Genomic DNA, 17,102 nt, shown 5'->3' with positions numbered 1-17,102 from the left:
TGACATTGAGATGTAATCCATATCGAAGGCTGTGCTCTTTAATCTTCATAAGTAAATGTTTCAAGTCCTCTTCACTTTCAACGATCAGGGAGTCTTAAATACTAGTGGATAAGCGCTAGACTGCTAAATACAAGCTGAGCCATTCAAACGCACCAACCACTCCTCGGAATCTCAATACAGAATCACTGAGTTAGAACTAACTAGACAGCAGGTAACAAGTATCAAGTGGGCTTTGGAGAGGCCCTGGTGTGGCCTTGTAGATAAGCCCTGAACTACTAACTGCAAGGTCATTGTTCAAACCCATCAGCTTCTCTTGGAAACCGTATACAGGGTGGTCATGAGTGGGAACCAACTCTACACACAAGTGGGCTTCTGAGTGTTTTCATGAGTTTTGGCACAATGGGTAGAGATTTTTTTAAACTTAGGTTTTCTTTAGTAGTATTTGCTATTTACATGACTTTGTCATTTCTACAACCTACCTGGTATTATTGTCCTCCTGGCCCTGGGAACTCATTTCCCTACAATTAAGTCTTTCAAGGATGCTGTCTCTTGTACCCCACAAGTACCATGGAATCTTTGTGTATCGGCTTGCTTTTGAGCACACTGCATTCACCATCTGTTCCTCATCTGGGGGACAGACAGACAGGGACTAAAAGAGTCTCACCTACATACTGCATACTACCCAGAGGGATGGTGGAAAACTGGGGAGAAGTGTATGCTGCCGTGGATTAGTTTAGTTATGGTCTACTACCAGGAACTCTGGGACAGGAAAACTTTTTGACACAGTCAAAAACAGGCTGCCACTGCTTGCAGAGTAATACCCTCTGGTTGGTTGATGATGTGTGGAGGGGACTGTAACCATGGCAATGATATGATATATGATAGAATGAATGTAAAACTAATGTTCTCCCAAGTAAACTATCATATAATTCACAATAAAACACTTAAAAAAAAAAAAAAAAAAGCTGCCAGGGAGTGTTGTTTTGGGAGGGGTGATCTGGGCCACCACTCCAAACCATCAACTAAAAATTTGGACTAAGACCCACACTGCACCTTGGAAAATACAATTCAAATCCCAGGTTTCGTGTACCCCAATGTATATTGGGTATAAAATCGAGAACTTTAACGCTCAATTTGTGTAAAAATATTTAAAAAATATATTTTCCATTAAAAAAAAGTTTTATGGAAATTGTTCTAACTACTACATGTTGATTGCTTTTCATACGTAGAATTTGGTCACTAAATTGTGTTGTCATTGCAGAAAAATCATTATTATTCATGAGTAGTTTGGAACCAGCAGGTGAAGCTTAGAAATTTAAATAAGTCCTATTATCTAGTGGCTTAGATTTTACAACCCTTGTTAACTGGAGCCTACATTTCTATGTTAAGTGGAGTTTTGTTTTGTAGTATGCCCAGAGGGTAAGATTTTACCAGGCGCCTCAAAATCTGATGTTTTCAAGTCAGGCGTCTCAGAATGCACAAGAAGTTTAAAAAAAAAAAACACCTTTACACTATTGGGGTCTCTCTGGTGGGATCACAACTGCCCACCAGCTCCTACACGTGGCTCCTCAGAGAGCGTGGGAAAAAACGGGAGGCAAAAAAGGGGGCGGGGGTGAATATTGCCAGGACTTAAGATGTCTGCTCAAACAGGAAATTACTTCGATCTCCAAGGAAGGAGCTACCAGCTTCCAAAATGTCCGCCTGCAGTCCTGACGTCACCCGATCGGCTTCATCCAGCCAAAAAAAGCCAGTGTGCTCCAATCAGGGCTCAGTCCCCTCACCCATTGCTTTGACTAGCGTCACTTCCGCTGGTGCAGCAGCCATTTTGTCAGTCGCCAGCGGATCCCGCGCGCTGGGGAAGTGCAGTTCCCCCTGGTTACCAACTCGTCCGTTCTCCCTTCGTCCTGCGGGCGCCGTCGGAAAGGGCTCACCTAAAGCATAGCTGTTCCTTCCGAAAGTGCCGCCACTGCTACTGTGCATTCCCACGAAGCTAGTGCTGTGTTCCTTCCCTGCCAGTGACAGGCGTCCTCAGGGAGCCGCCATCCGCGATGTCAAGCGAGGAAAGCTACCGGGCCATCCTACGATACCTGACGAACGAGCGCGAGCCATACGCACCGGGTACTGAGGGCAATGTCAAGCGTAAGATCCGCAAGGCGGCAGCCTGCTACGTGGTGCGCGGCGGAACCCTATATTACCAACGACGGCAACGACACCGTAAGACCTTCGCGGAACTGGAGGTGGTGTTGCAACCCGAGCGGCGCCAGGGGCTCATCGAGGCTGCGCACCTGGGTCCGGGCGGCACTCATCACACCCGGCATCAAACCTGGCATGACTTGTCCAAAACGTACTGGTGGCGAGGTAAGATTTCGCCCGCCGCGAGGGGGCGGACCGGCGGGTTGTCCGCGCAAAGCTCGCCAGTGGAGCCTGTTTGCGCACTCGAGGGTTTGAGGGTCCCTACTCCCCCCCAGTGCCTCTCGTTAGCCTAGCTTGTGATCGGTGGCGGAGCGGCTGCCAAGCTGAGCGAGAGGGTGGGGGACGCGAAAGGAGCCGCACTTCCCACAGGAAGGAGGCCGGGGAAGCTGGGGGCGGGCCTTAGCCGGGGTGGGGCGAAGGGGTCTTCCCCGGAGGCCGGGCCAGCGGCGGGGAGGAGCCGGTCCGGTCCGCCGGGCTCAGCCGACCGGCGGGCCTCCTTAGGTGGTGCTTGAGGCCATAGTTCGCTTCCTCCGCGGGAAGCTTCACCAACGGAAGCTCCTGGGCGGCGGGCGGTTTGAGGCCTAGGTGGTCCGGAGGCTGCGTGTTCTGTGTTTTTGAAATCTTGTTTATGCTGACGGTTTGGGGGAGGAACGGTTCGCCCAAAGTCTTGGCTACCTTCGCAGTGACTTCCGCTAAGGTTTTGGCCAAGGCGTTTGAGGTTCTTTGGACCCGTTTGCCGGTATTCCTCAAATTGTACTATGGCTAAACAAGGAGTAATGCAACATTGTAGGCCAAGATTTAAAATGTGAAGTATAGCAGATACTCTTAATTCTGAATGTTTTTGTATTTTTCCTTCTTGGAAAATGGGAGAAAATGTGGAAAACTCTTTGGGAATTGTGAGGCACCGTGTGTGTGTGTGTGTGTGTATCTGTATACATGTATCTCCAGAAAAAGTGATTATCGCCGTGATTTTTATTGTCAGTAAATTTTAGCTCAAAAGTTTAACTCTGTGGGCTGAGAGGAGTGTAAGTGTCCTTGGCTTCTAGACCATTATTTCTATCTCCAAGTTGATGATGAATGTTCAAACTGGTCAGTTAAGGTTGGGTGACAGACTGCAGGCCCATGAGGATTTTGTTTGGGAGAATGTTCCCACTATCTGTATGGTTCTGGAGAAATGAATTTGAGTCATGGTGACTTCATTAGACTACTAAATGGTTTCTAGATGCTTTCTTTCAATTTTCTATCACAAACACTGAATTTGAGGGGCACAATTAGGGACTTCCAGTAAGATGGCAAACTCACTACACAGACCCTCCACAGCAAAGATACGAGGATCAAGTGAAACACACAGATGACAATCTTGGAACCCTGAACTTAGGAAAAGGTTGAGAATTGGACTTAGTGTTATGTGGGAAGAGAAGCTGAGCAAGGATAGTGAGAGAGGGAGACAGACTGATGAAAGCCTGGCCAGACCATCTTGGGAGCAACTTTGGCAACAGAAAGTTCCCTGGCAAAGCAGATTCACACACGAGTCCAGAAAGGTGTGATTCCGTATTTTCCCCAGACTCTCCTTGTGACCAGAGGTGTGGTTACCTCCCAGCTCAGACCCTGCTCTCCAGGAATTTGGAGGCACGCAGGTGTGGGGGGTGGGGTGGGGGGTGGACAGGACATTTTTACCGCTTCAGTACATTGCTTTGATGCCTGGATGCAGGTGACCTACAGAACCCACAGAGCCACCAGAGCAGCTTTTAACCAGTAACCCTGCTCCCAATATACACAATGGAATACTATGCATTGTTGAAGAATAACAAGCTGCAAAACACCTCAAAACTTGGATGAACATTGGGGAGAACAGTATGCTGAGTGAATTAGTGAATCACAAAAAGACAAATATTGAATGAGAGCAATATTGTAAAAAGAGTTTTAACTTTTTTGTGTTAATTGAGTGAAGGTTTACAGACTGGTCATCAGCTTTACGTTCAATAAATTATGTGCTTTGTTTCATTTAAATGACTGCAATGCCCTCCCTGCAACAAGAGCAATCCTACTTCATCCCAGTGACTCTCATTTACATCTTACATTTCACAAATGAACAAAGCAAAAATTTTGAAGTATGCATATGAACAAAGGATCTCTATTCATTTAAGTGTCCAAAGGGTACCTTCTGCAAGCCAGGCATACAGCCTTACTCAGTCTATGGGCCTAGAGCTGCAGCTATTCTCTCTCCATACTACTGCCTCTACCATCATCTCTGCTTTTGCCATTTTTCTAGATAGGGATTTCACGCTCTACTCATCCTCTTACTTCTTGATAGTCCTGGGGTCATCTATCCTGAAATGAAAGATTAACTACTCCCCCTATTTAGGTACACAGCTTCTGCAATTACAGTTATGACAGCCAATATTAATCTTGCTAACAATTATTCACAATTGAATCATACAATTCTATCACCATCCACCTACCCCCCAAGCCTCTTTCACCAGATCCATATAGAAAACAGGAATACTACTCTGTAGGGCCACCAGTCATCTGTCAGTTTGTCTTACTGTAGTGACTTGAGTGTTGCTGTGATTCTGGAAGCTATGCCACTGGTAGTTTATATACCAGCAAGGTCATCCATGGTGGACAGATTTGACCTGAGCTTCCAGACTAAGACAGAGTAGGAAGTAGGAGAGATGGACTACTTCAGAATATTTAGTCAATTAAAACCTTATGAATAGCAGTGGAACATTGTCAGATAGTACCAGTATATTGAATATAGAAACATGATGAAGACCATCAGAATACATTGCTAGATACATTGCTGGAAGATGAGCCTTTCAAGTTGGAAGACGTTCAAAATAGGAGGAAAGCTGCCTCCTCAAAGTAAAGTTGACCATGATAACATGAATGGAGTAAAGCTTTTGAGACCTTCATTTGCTGATTGGGCACAACTCAAAATGAGGAGAAAGCTGTAAACATTCATTGAATGAAGTAAGAATCTAGGGAACTTAATCCAATAGCATTTTAGGAGGTTGTGGAACAATATACACTTGTCTGTGGATTTTCATCAGCTACATGCTCAAATTTATGATATAAGTAATTCTCAAAGTGAACACTGAGTGGCTACTAATTTGCTACCCCTGCTAGAGAGTAGGATCCCCTAAGAACTTGATTGAACCTCAGCATAGTGATCCTGCTTGGTCACCTTAGAGCAGGTGGTGGGCCGGCAACGTCTGGCGTATGGGGTCCCCAGCCGATCTCCTCCCTCCCTGCCTTCCTCGGATGGCGGTTGTTTATGCTGGACGTGTGGCCAGAGACGTGTAAGGATCACGTGGAACCTCGGCAACTTAAGACAGAGCCATTGCCATGCTGCAATGAGTTTCAATGACTGGTAAGACTGAGGAATTCGCACTGACCGCCTAAGACAGGCAGCGTCCCTTAAACAAACAATAAATAAGGAGGATTCGGATGCAGACCGTGCAGACCAGGTCAGGAGGCCAAGCCCCTGTGGGCCCAAGCGTTGTTGACCTTCCAAACCATAGGCTCTGAGGATTAGACTTTAGCTACCTAGTAGACATAGCAAACTGTCCCTCATCTGATTATTCAGTAATGCTTGTTAGTAATCTCGTACATGAGCCCTGGATATCCACAGACAAATGTAAAAACCTTCCCTAAAAGCCGAGACTGTAAATTCCAAAAAGGCAAGTCGCCCCCCATCCAAAAAAAAAAAAGCTAAAGAGGATAGAGAGAAACACTGTTAACTGATGATATATGGAGGGGATAATAATCAATGTAATGAAACAAGCTATATGAATTGTTGAACGTGAAGCTGATGATGTGCCCTGTAAACTTTCACTCAATCCAAAATAAAAACTTTTAATTAAAAAAAAAAAAAGAATCTAGGAACATCAGAAGTTGTCAAAAATGAAACGGACTGCATAAACATGGATATCCTCGGCATTATAATGTTAATGTATTAATCGTAGTCAAGTGAGTTACAACTCGTAATGACTCTATAGGGTTTTCAAGAATTAGCTGGTGAGTTTGAACTGCCGACCTTGTGGTTCAAACTGACCTTGCGGTCCAGTGCTTTATCCCACAGAGCCTCACCAGTACTCCTAGGCATTGGTGAGCTGAAATGAACTGGTATTGGTCATTTTGAATCTGGTAGTAATAGGGTATGCTATGCTAGGAATGACAAAATGAAGAGGAATGGCATCACATTCATCAAAAAGAAGATTTCAAGATCTTTATGTTATTGTTGTTATTAAGTACCGTAGAGTTGTTTCTGACTCATAGTGACCCTGCACAGGGTTTCTGAGGCTGCAAATCTTTACAGAAGCAGAAAGCCTCATCTTTCTCCCGTGGAGCAGCTGGTAGTTTCAAACTGCCGACCTTGAGGTTAGCAGCCCTATTCGTAACAACTACGCTACCAGAGCCCCTTTTGCTCCTTCATGCCTTTATAGCCCCGCTGTTTTTGATAAACAATGTCTAAATTTCCTGGTCTTGTCAACCCAGACTACTGAAGAAAGAAGTGTGTTCCTTTTTATGAAGAATCCTTCCATTTTGGTTTAATTTTTTTTAAAGTTTTTATTGTGAATTATGTGATAGTTTCCATGGAAGAACATTAGCTTTACATCATCAAACAACCAAAGGGTATACCCTGCAAGCTATAATAGTAGGTAAGGAAAACCTAGATTCAAGAGACAGCCAAACATCTTAACATTTTTTCCCCCACTTTTACCCATTCAAACCATGCCTCAATCCTTGTATCCCAGAGTCCTGTTGTTCCAAGGTTATGCTGACATCCTTATTTACCTCTGTCCCATTTAGCCCATGCAAACCTGCCTAACTCTTCTTCCATCTGCTTTATTCTTCCTCCCTGCCCCCTTTTATTGTATTGAACAGGGTTTCCGAGGCTGTAAATCTTTACGGGAGCAGAAAGCCTCATCTTTCTCCCACAGAGCAGCTGGTAGTTTCGAACTGCTTCATCAATGAAAAAGTAAGGACAAACTTAGGGACTCTAATATGGCATACATCAAACATTTCAAAAAAGCACACACACAGAAGACAAAATAGGTGATTGGGACCTCCTAAAAATCAGAAACTTAGGTGAATCAAAAGATTTCACCATTGTCAAGAGGAACCAGTCCCTGGAGAAGAATATCAGGTTTGGTAAAATGGAGGGTTGGGGAAAAAGAAGGAGGACCCCAACGAGCTTGATTGACACAGTGGCAGCAGCACTGGACACAAATTTAGCAATGATTGTTAGGGTGACGCAGGACCTGGTAGTGTTTCATTCTATTGTACATAGGTCTCTGTGAATCGGTACCAACTGGATGGCACGTAACAACAGCAATAACTAGGGTACCAGTTTCATACATTCTTGGGTTTATTTCAGACAATATGTATTTAAACACATCTCTGCCATCATTGAATGGCTGTAGACAAGTTCTCTCAGTAATACACTTTTGGTCTCCTTAGGGTGCCCTCATAAAAAAAGAAAAATCTAAACAAGTGTTTCCAGTGATATCTGCTAGCCAGTTAAAGCCAAAGCAGAGAGGTTTTTTTAGAAGGTTATGGGCTGTTTCTTGGGATTCCCCAGGGTTAATCTGGATAGATCTTCTCAAAGGACATAAAAGATGATCAAAAATTGAAAACTGCATTAATGAGAAAAAGGAAAGTTGTGCTGAGTTTTATTTTGCCATCTCAATGTACCTTCTCATTCTTCAAGAGTAGCAAGAGCTATCCTGTGAGATTTTCATTGGGAAACCTTACTCTATCCACCTAGAGCTCTGATGTTGCCCTTCCTGACTTTTCTTTTCCCAGACTTTACTTTTCAAACGAACACAATTTAAGTCCCTCCAGGATGCTGAAACTGCTGTTTTGACATAGTATAAGCCAAAGGAGCTAAGGTAGCTTTGCAAATTGGGCTGCTAACCTCAAGTTCAGCAGTTCAAAACTACCAGCCATTTCATGGGAGAAGGATGAGGCTTTCCGCTCCCATGAAGATATGCAGCCTCGAAAACCCTATGTTGCTGTTGCTATTAAATGCCATCGAGTCAGGTTCCAACCATAGCAATCTTGTATAGGGTTTCCAAGGAGCAGCTGGTGAACTTGAACCACTGGCCTCCTACTTCAAGTGGACTTTGCAGTCCAGCGCATTAACCAACCAGCGCATTAACCAACCACACCAGGACTCCAAAAACCGTATACAGGGTCACTGTGAGTCAGAATCAACTCCACGGCATATAACCACCACCACCATCATAAGCCAAAGAGGGAAGAATTCTTTGGGAAGGGTTAGAGATGAAGACATGCTTTCAGAAATGTATAGACCTAAATGGATGATAAGTTGAGAACAATAGCTTTACATTTTACTATTTTTGTTTAATAAAGGTTTCTATGATGTGAGGGTTACGTATCGGGCTGTTAACCTCAAGGTTAGCAGATCAAAACTACCAACTGTTCCATGGGAGAAAGATGAGGCTTTCTGCTCCTGTAAATATATACAGCCACGGAAACCCTGTACAGGGATGCTGTGAGTCGGAACCAACTCCATGGCACATAAAGACCACCACCATGATGTGGTAGCAGTACTTTTTATTACTATACTTTGTATAATATATGTAAGTAACTATATTTAACTAATTACAGATCTTTTATTTCTATTATTTGGGGAGTGCAAGGGAGAAATTTCTGCCACGGAGTTGGACAAATATAAATATGTTCCTTGGTGAAGAGCATAAATACACTAAAGAATGCATGGCTTCTGGGGCCCAGCTCTGCCATTTACTAAGTGTGACTTGGACAGGTCACCTGTTAAGGGCCTAGTTCTTAAACCTTACAAGGGTGATCATGATTGTGTGTGTGTAAAACATATGCATATAAAGTATTCCTTGTTCCCCATCATCACCACAATATACTGAAGTGGAAGTTAAAATTCAAAATAGGCTTTTGTGAATGGCTTGCATACATCAATTTTTGTAGTTATATACACTACTATTTCAGACAACCCTAAAATCTCATTGCTTTCAATAACAAAAGATTTACTTTACAATCTTATTACAAGTTGGGAGAGTTGGTTGTAGTCTTGTTCCAAGTTGTAGGTTGAATCCACCAATCTTTTTCCATATTCATTCCAAGTTGAAGAACAGCATCCATCTTGGACATACTGTTCTTTTGCCAAAGAGAGAAAAGGTGGAAAACTTGGTGCCTCTGAAAGCTTCTGTTCAGACATGGTACACATCATATCCACTCAAAGTATATTGGCCAGAGTAAATTGCATGGTCAAGCCTGATGTCAATCAAATAAATCTGTTATTGCTGTGTCTGTTCCAACTCATGGAGAAACTGTGTTTCATAAGGTAGTTTTCTGTGGCTGTGACCTTTTGGACATGTGGGTTGGCTTTGAGTCAGAATCCACACAAAAGCTACTGGCAACAACAGTGATCTTTTGGAAGTATATTGCTAGCTAGGTTTTTCTTCTGAGGTATCTCTGGGTAGATTTGAACCACCAACCTTTCAGTTAGTGTTGTTGTTGTTAAGTGCTGTCGAGTCAATTCTGATCCATAACGACCCTGTATAGGGTTTCTGAGGAGCAGCTGGTGAGCTTGAACCACTGACCTTGCAGTTCAAACAGCTTTGCAGTCTCGCGCATTAGCCCACAGCGCAACACCAGGACTCCTTTCAGTTAGTTGTTCAGTGCCATCGAGTCGGTTCCGACCCATCGCGACCCTGTATAGGGTTTCCGAGGAGCAGCTGTTGAGTTTGAACCTTGTAGTTCATACGGCTTTGCAGTCTGGCGCATTAACCCACAGTGCCACACCAGCAACGCACTGGACCACACGGTTGACCTTGTGGCTCAAATTCACCAGCCACTCCTCAGAAACCCTGTACAGGGTTTCTGTACCTGTATAAATTCTGCCCTGGTACTGCAACATTTTTACAATCATTCTTGTGTATGATCCCATTGTTTTAGTCCATCCATCTCAATGAGGGCTTTCCTCTTTTTTGCTTACCTTTACATTACCAAGCATGAAAGCCTTCTCCAAGGATTGGTCTCTCCTGATGAAATACCCAGAGTACATGAGATGAAGTCTTACCATCCTCACTTCTAAGCACATTATGCCTGTACTTTTTCCAACACAGGTTTGTTTGTTCTATTAGCAGTCCATAGTATATTTAATACTCTGCCAGCACCATAATTCAAAGACATCAATAAATTTTCTGTCTTATTCTCTGTCCAACTTTTGCATGCATATGAGGCAATTAAAAGCAATCAGTGATATAATATATGCTTCAATTTTCAAATAACAGCAACATTAAATTGGACCTGTATGTTTTTTCATTGTAGGTATACTAAAGCAAGTTAAAGATTACATTAAACAGTGTAGCAAATGTCAGGAGAAATTAGATCGTTCTCGTCCAATATCAGATGCTTCAGAAATGCTGGAAGAATTAGGACTAGACCTTGAATCTGGAGAAGAAAGCAATGAATCAGAGGATGACCTGAGCAACTTTACATCACCTCCAAATACAGCCTCTAAAACTGTGAAAAAGAAGCCAGTTTCCAAACATGAACTTGTATTCGTAAGTGGTACTTTCCATTTCACTTTGTTCGTAACTGGTATGTCAGTATTTGCAGTCTTACTGGATTTTCTTTTTCTCAAACCATCAAGAATGAGTGAATATTGGCACTGACACTGAAAATATGAATAGGTTTATGTGTTAGAAGTAGAACTTATTGGGTAAGACTACATAAGTACTGTTGTTGTTGTTGTTAGGTGCCATCGAGTCGGTGCCGACTCATAGCAACCCTATGCACAGCAGAACGAAACACTGCCTGATCCTGGGCCAACCTTACTATTGTTGCCACGCTTGAGCCCATTGATGCTGCCACTTGGCCAGTCCATCTCGCTGGGGGGCTTCCTCTTTTTCTCTGACCCTTCACCTACCAAACATGATATCCTTCTCCAGCTACTGGTCCCTCCTGACAATATGTCTGAAGTATGAAAGACGAAGTTTGCCCATTGTGGCCTCCAAGGAGCACTCTGGCTGCAGTTCTTCCAACACAGATCTGTTGGTTCTATAGGCAGCCCATGGCACTTTCAATATTCTCCTCCAACACCATAACTCAATGTTAGATAGATAAAAAATTGCTATTACCACCTCTTTAGATGCTCCCTGTTGTTTCTTTTCTTCAGAATGCACTTATTAACTTACTGGTTTGTTGTTCATTTGCCTTCCTCCCCCTTTTTAATGGTAAATTGATAAGGTAGAACACATTTCTGAAAGCAGCCTCTGGGTCATGTGGTAAGATTAAGCTGACTAGGTCTTTGTTTTTGGTCTCTTGATTAGTTTTATACATATCAAAATTCTGATTAGTAAGAAGAGGCAGTTAGAAGATTTTTATTAGGTCGAGTAGAATGAACCAGAAAATGAGGACAAAGATGTCTTTTTATTTAAATACTTAGGTAACTGAGAGAGAATATCGGGTTTCTTCTTTTTAATTAGTACTGTTATAAAAATGAATTCTGTGTCTTGTTTTAAGTTCTACAAGGTAAAAATCCAGGTAATGTATAATACAACTTTTGATTTCAAACTTATTTTGATAGGTTGACACCAAAGGTGTGGTAAAACGATCTTCTCCAAAACATTGCCAAGCTGTCTTAAAACAACTGAACGAACAGAGACTTTCCAACCAGTTCTGTGATGTTACTTTGTTAATTGAAGGAGAAGAGTACAAAGCTCATAAGTCTGTTTTGTCAGCAAATAGTGAATATTTTCGTGATCTTTTTATTGAGAAAGGAGCTGTTTCTAGTCATGAGGCTGTAGTGGATCTGTCTGGTAAGAATTTTCTTGTTTTTTGTTTATAAATATATTCTAGAAAACAGTATGTTTATGTATATGTGTGTCTTAGTAACTTGAGCTTTATAATACTTTATTAGATAAGGAAAGTTCCTCACCCATATTATCAAGTGATTCTTGATTACTCACACCCCACTTTCTTCCATGTAATCTATAAAATTGATTGTGAACTTCCATAAGAAAAAAAGGAAAGTATGAGCTGTTTGATAGGGACTGCATCAAATTAAAGTTTTAAGAGGTTTATCTGTAAAGATCTCACACGTTTTGTTACATTTATCCTAAGGAACTTTACATTTTTTTGTAATATTATCATTTGTTTTTTAAAAGTATGTGCTTTCTAGTTTATTTTTAGTGTACATTTTCTATAGGGTGCTGTGTAATAAGCACTGGACAACAACAGTATTGCTAAAATTACTTTAATCACACATTTATCTGTAGTTTCTTTGGAACTAGCTATATAAATCTGTTGTTGATAATGGTTCTTAAAGTTTGTAGTATTTGTTTTACAATGTTCACTAGGAGCTCAAAATCAGCAGTTTAATAGAAATGAGATAAAGGATTCTTTTATTTCATTCCCAATTCTAATAGTAGGTGCTTTTTCACCATTAAGTATGTAATTTGATAAGTGTTTTTAATTAATACCCCTTTATTTAATTTCACATTAGGGAGATTTCCTCTGAAATTGATATTTATTTATTCCTTTTTTTGTATTGTGATTTGGGTACAATTTTACAGAGCATATTGGTTTTCCATTCAACAGCTCATACACAATTTGTTTCATGACATTGAGTACAGTCTCCACACTGAAACACCACTCTTCCCATTTCCACCCTGGGTTTACTGTTTCTATTTGTCCTTTTCTGTCCCTTCGTTGTCTTCTGAGCTTTAGCCCTGTGAAAATGCTGCCCTTTTGATTTCATAATGTTTGATTTTTCTGAGGAGTGTGTACCTCCCTAGTGTTATTGTTCACTGTGTAGACCTTTCTATGATAGTTTGGCTGAAAGTTGAGCCATGGGGATGAATTCACTTCCAGGCTTGAAAGGTGACGAATGTGTATAGTCTTGGAGGTTCCAGCTGTAAGCCTGATTTGTTTGTTTGTTTTTTTATTATTGTGAGACTAAGCAGCATTGATAGTCAGGTACCATCTAGCTCTTTTGGTCTCAGGGTCATGAAGGCTTTCATATGTGTCTTGGATTCACTTCACTCTTTGCTTCAGATCCGAAGAGACCTTGCTGTTGTCAAGTTTCTTCAAGTTGGTTCTGGCTCATTACAACCATGTATAGCGTTTCTAAGGAAGTGGCTGGTGAGCTTTAACAGCTGACCTTATGGTTCAAACCAACCTTGCTTGTCTAGTCCATATCCTACAGTGCCACACCAGAACTCCTTAGATGCTGGATATTGATTCTTATCAATACTTTTCTAAATCTGTTGAAACCATCTTTGTTTTCTCATTTTTTCCGTTAATGTGGAAAATTACATCCATTTTTTTTAATGTTAAGTCAATTTTTCATTCTTGAGATAAATGTAGTTAGCTATGATTATTGTCATTGTTTAGTGCCATCGAGCCAATTCCGACTCATAGTGACCCTGTATAGGATTTCCAAGGAGTGGCAAGTGAGTTTGAACTGCCAATCGTACAGTTACCAATCCAGTACTTATCCTACAGTGCCACACCAGGACTCCTTTCATATAATTGCTATTTGGTTTGCTAGTATTGTTTTGAACATTGACATCTTTTTCAGTAGTAATTTTCATACTATTTCTGTTGTGTTTTGATATCATAGTTGTTCTGACCTTGTAAAATGTGTGTTTTCTTCCAATTTTTTAGTTATACTGTAATAGTTACTGTCAGATTAAAATTACTTGTTTCTTGAATGTTTAGTAGAATTTTGGTGAAAACTGCTTTGGAGTCTACATTGTACTTTCGAGGAAGATTTTTAGTTATAAACTTGATATTTATGGGAATTGGCAATTTAAAAAAAATTCATCTTGAATTATATATAAAATTATATTTTTCTAGAATTTGTTCATTTCATCTAAAGTTTCAAGTTAATTGACAGAATTTTCATAATCTGTAAAATGTCTCTATTAATTATAGATATGTTTCCATTTTGATTCCTGATAATTTGAGATTATTCTCTCCTTTTTCAGTTTTCTTCTTTTTTTTTTAGGGGGCGGGTTGAGGATTAGGACTTTGGCTATATTTAGGCTAGTCATAGAACTTTGTTTAGTATTAGGGTTATGGTTAGGACTAGGGTTAGTGTTAAGAGTAAGAGTTGGGTTAGAGCTGGGAGTACAGCTTGGTCTAGTTTTTAGGATTACAGTGAAATTTATCTTCTCTTAATTTGGAAGTTCTGGTGTGGCTCTAGTGGGTTAATTCATTAGACTGCAAAGTTGGTTTGAACTCTCTTTTTACTTTGTTATTGTTGCAACTTATCTCTGGTTCTCTCTTTCATATATTGTTATATATTGTTAGTCTCAAGTTGTGGTCTGCTATTGTTGGTTCTCTGTCTAAAGAAAAGTTTGATTATAATATGTCTTGGTGTTTTCATTTGGGGTCTGGCCTGTTTTGGAGTGTGTTCAGCTTCTTGAATGCCTGTCTTGTCTTTCATTACGTTAGGAAAGTTTTCTTCCAACAACTCTTTGACAATATTCTCTTAGTTTTCTGTTTTGTTTTAATCTTTCTTGTTCTGTAATTCCTATCACACGTAAGCTATTCCTACTAATAGTGTCCCACATAAATCTTAGGCTTTTTCTTCAGATTATTTTTCTTTTTTTCTGATCATTCCTCTAGTAGTTGAATATTGAGATTTTTCTTCAAGTTCAGTAATTCGGCTTTCCACTGATTCAATTCTGTTTCTTTGCATTTTCAGTGTATTCTTTATTTTTGAAGTCTTAGTGCTAATTTTCTGGCTTTAATTGCCTTTTTTTTTAATTCCTGTTTTTTTTCTTTCAATTATATTGTCAGTTTGTTTCCTGAAAATTTCCATAGTTTTATCTATGTTTTCCTTGATTTCTTTGGTTTCGTTGACCTTTCTTACTCTCTGTTGAAGGTGCCTAATTACCATTCTTCTAAATTTCTTATCAGGTAGTTCAGATACCATTTCTGGTGTTAATGTTCTCTGTATTATGGTAACTTGTTTGAGGCATATTCTGTCTTGTTTCTTTGTGTAAGCTGAAATTGTCTGCTTTCTCTGAAACACTGTGTTGTCATATTTACATTTGTTGTTGTTGTTGTTAAGTGCTGTTGAGTCGATTTCGACCCATAGCGACCCTGTACAGGGTTTCCGAGGGTGTAAATCTTTACGGGAGTAGAAAGCCTCACCTTTCTCCCACGGAGCGGCTGGTAGTTTCGAACCGCTGACCTTAAGGTTCGCAGCCTGATTCGTAACCACTACGCTACCAGAGCTCCTTAGTTGATTGTATATTGATGTATTCTTGGGCACTCACCATCTGTATCTGTTTCACTGTCTCGCATGTCTTTGTTGTAGAGGTTTGACTCAGTGTATCTGCTCAATCTGCCATCTTGCCCTAGTTTTTTTGTTTTGTTTTTCTTTAAATCTTTCTAAGCAGTCCAGGTGTGGTGCTGTGGGTTAATGCACTAGACTGCAAAGTCACTTTGAACTGTAAGGTTGGCAGTTCAAGCTCACCAGCTGCTCTTCAGAAACCCTATACAGGATCGCTATGGGTTGGAATCAATTCAGTGGCACTCAACAACAACAAGCAGAAGATAGCAAACTATAGCATACAGGCCCATTATAACCTGCAGACTTTTTTTTAAGTAAAGCTTTATTGGAACACAGCCACACTCTATCATTGTACATGTTATCTATTTCTGCTTTTGCGCTATAAGGACAGAATTGAATAGTTAATAAACAGACCAAATGACCTTACAAAGTCTAGAATTAACAGCAAATGAGACAAAACTGCAAGTTAATAAACTAGAATTTCCTAGAATAATAAGCTATGAAAGTTTTTTTTTTTTTTTTTAAGATCTGATAACCACAATACTTGCAGTCTCTGTTGGTCTGGTTCAGCCTGTTTGTTTCTACGGGTTCTTGTTTGTGCTCTCATTTTTCTTAAATCTGTGTATATTGAACTCATATTAATTAGATCTTTATCTGTGAGAAATCTTTCATCCTATATTGAAGATGTTTTCCACAGATAAGGTATATTTGACTCTGTCAGATGCTGTTGGGGTATTATTAATCCGTGATCACTTCTTAGCTGGAGGGTTTTTTGGCTGTATACCTACTGCTCTGGACTCAGTGTCAACGCATGGTGACCCTATAGGACAGAGTAGAACCGTTGCCTCGGGTTTCCAGAACTGAATCTTTACAGAAGCCAACTGCCACATCTTTCTCCTACAGAGCAGTTGGTGTGTTAAAACCACCAACCTTTCTGTTAGCAGCCCAGTGTTTAACCTACTAAACCACCAAGGTTCTTTAAGTGCTTTATGATATTGTTGTTAGGTGCTGTCGAATAGGTTCTGACTCAGTGACACTATGCACAACAGAACAAAACACTGCCAATCCTGAACCACCATTGTTGATGCTGCTGTGTCAGTCTCTTTTTGTGCTTACCCTCCACTTTACCAAACTGTCTCCAGGGACTGGTTGCTCCAGGGACACAACATGTCCAAAGTACAAGAGACACAAGTCTCACCATCCTCACATCTAAGGAGCATTCTGGCTACACTTCCTCCAAGACAGATTTCTTGGTTCTTCTTGCTGGGCCATGGTACTTTTAGTAGTCTTTGCCAACACCATAATTTAAATGCATCAGTTCTTTTCAGGTCTTCCTTACTCATTGCACAACTTTCACATGCAAATGAGACCATTGAAAATACCTAGGCTTGGGTCAGTAGGTACACCTTAGTCCTCAAAGTGACATCTTTACTCTTAAACATTTTATGTGCTTTTTAGTCAACAATAAACACAAATTGAAGCCTGATTATAGGGAAGATTCCCCAACTCTTTCTCTTCTTCTCAGGGAAGATTCCCCAATTCTTTGCCTTCTCAGTGCCAGAACACTGAGCAGATTTAAAATAATACCTTG

At 40.8% G+C, this 17,102-nt stretch overlaps 1 protein-coding gene across 1 annotated transcript in view; it reads left to right on the top strand.

Annotated features, from left to right (window-relative positions):
• Positions 1–1,818: 1,818 nt before the first annotated feature.
• The window catches only part of ZBTB11 (zinc finger and BTB domain containing 11), a 35,687-nt gene continuing 20,403 nt past the window's right edge, over positions 1,819–17,102 (top strand). The window contains exons 1-3 of the mRNA XM_006868620.1: positions 1,819–2,358; positions 10,531–10,766; positions 11,792–12,023. Of these exons, the coding sequence (XP_006868682.1) occupies positions 2,049–2,358; positions 10,531–10,766; positions 11,792–12,023 (778 nt within the window). The 5' untranslated portion in view covers positions 1,819–2,048. The remainder of the gene's footprint in view (positions 2,359–10,530; positions 10,767–11,791; positions 12,024–17,102) is intronic.

The sequence above is a fragment of the Chrysochloris asiatica genome, unplaced genomic scaffold, assembly GCF_000296735.1.
Source record: "Chrysochloris asiatica unplaced genomic scaffold, ChrAsi1.0 scaffold00120, whole genome shotgun sequence".
NCBI lineage: Eukaryota > Metazoa > Chordata > Mammalia > Afrosoricida > Chrysochloridae > Chrysochloris > Chrysochloris asiatica.
Note: the sequence above shows the minus strand (reverse complement) of the source record. Positions and strands in the feature narration are given on the sequence as shown.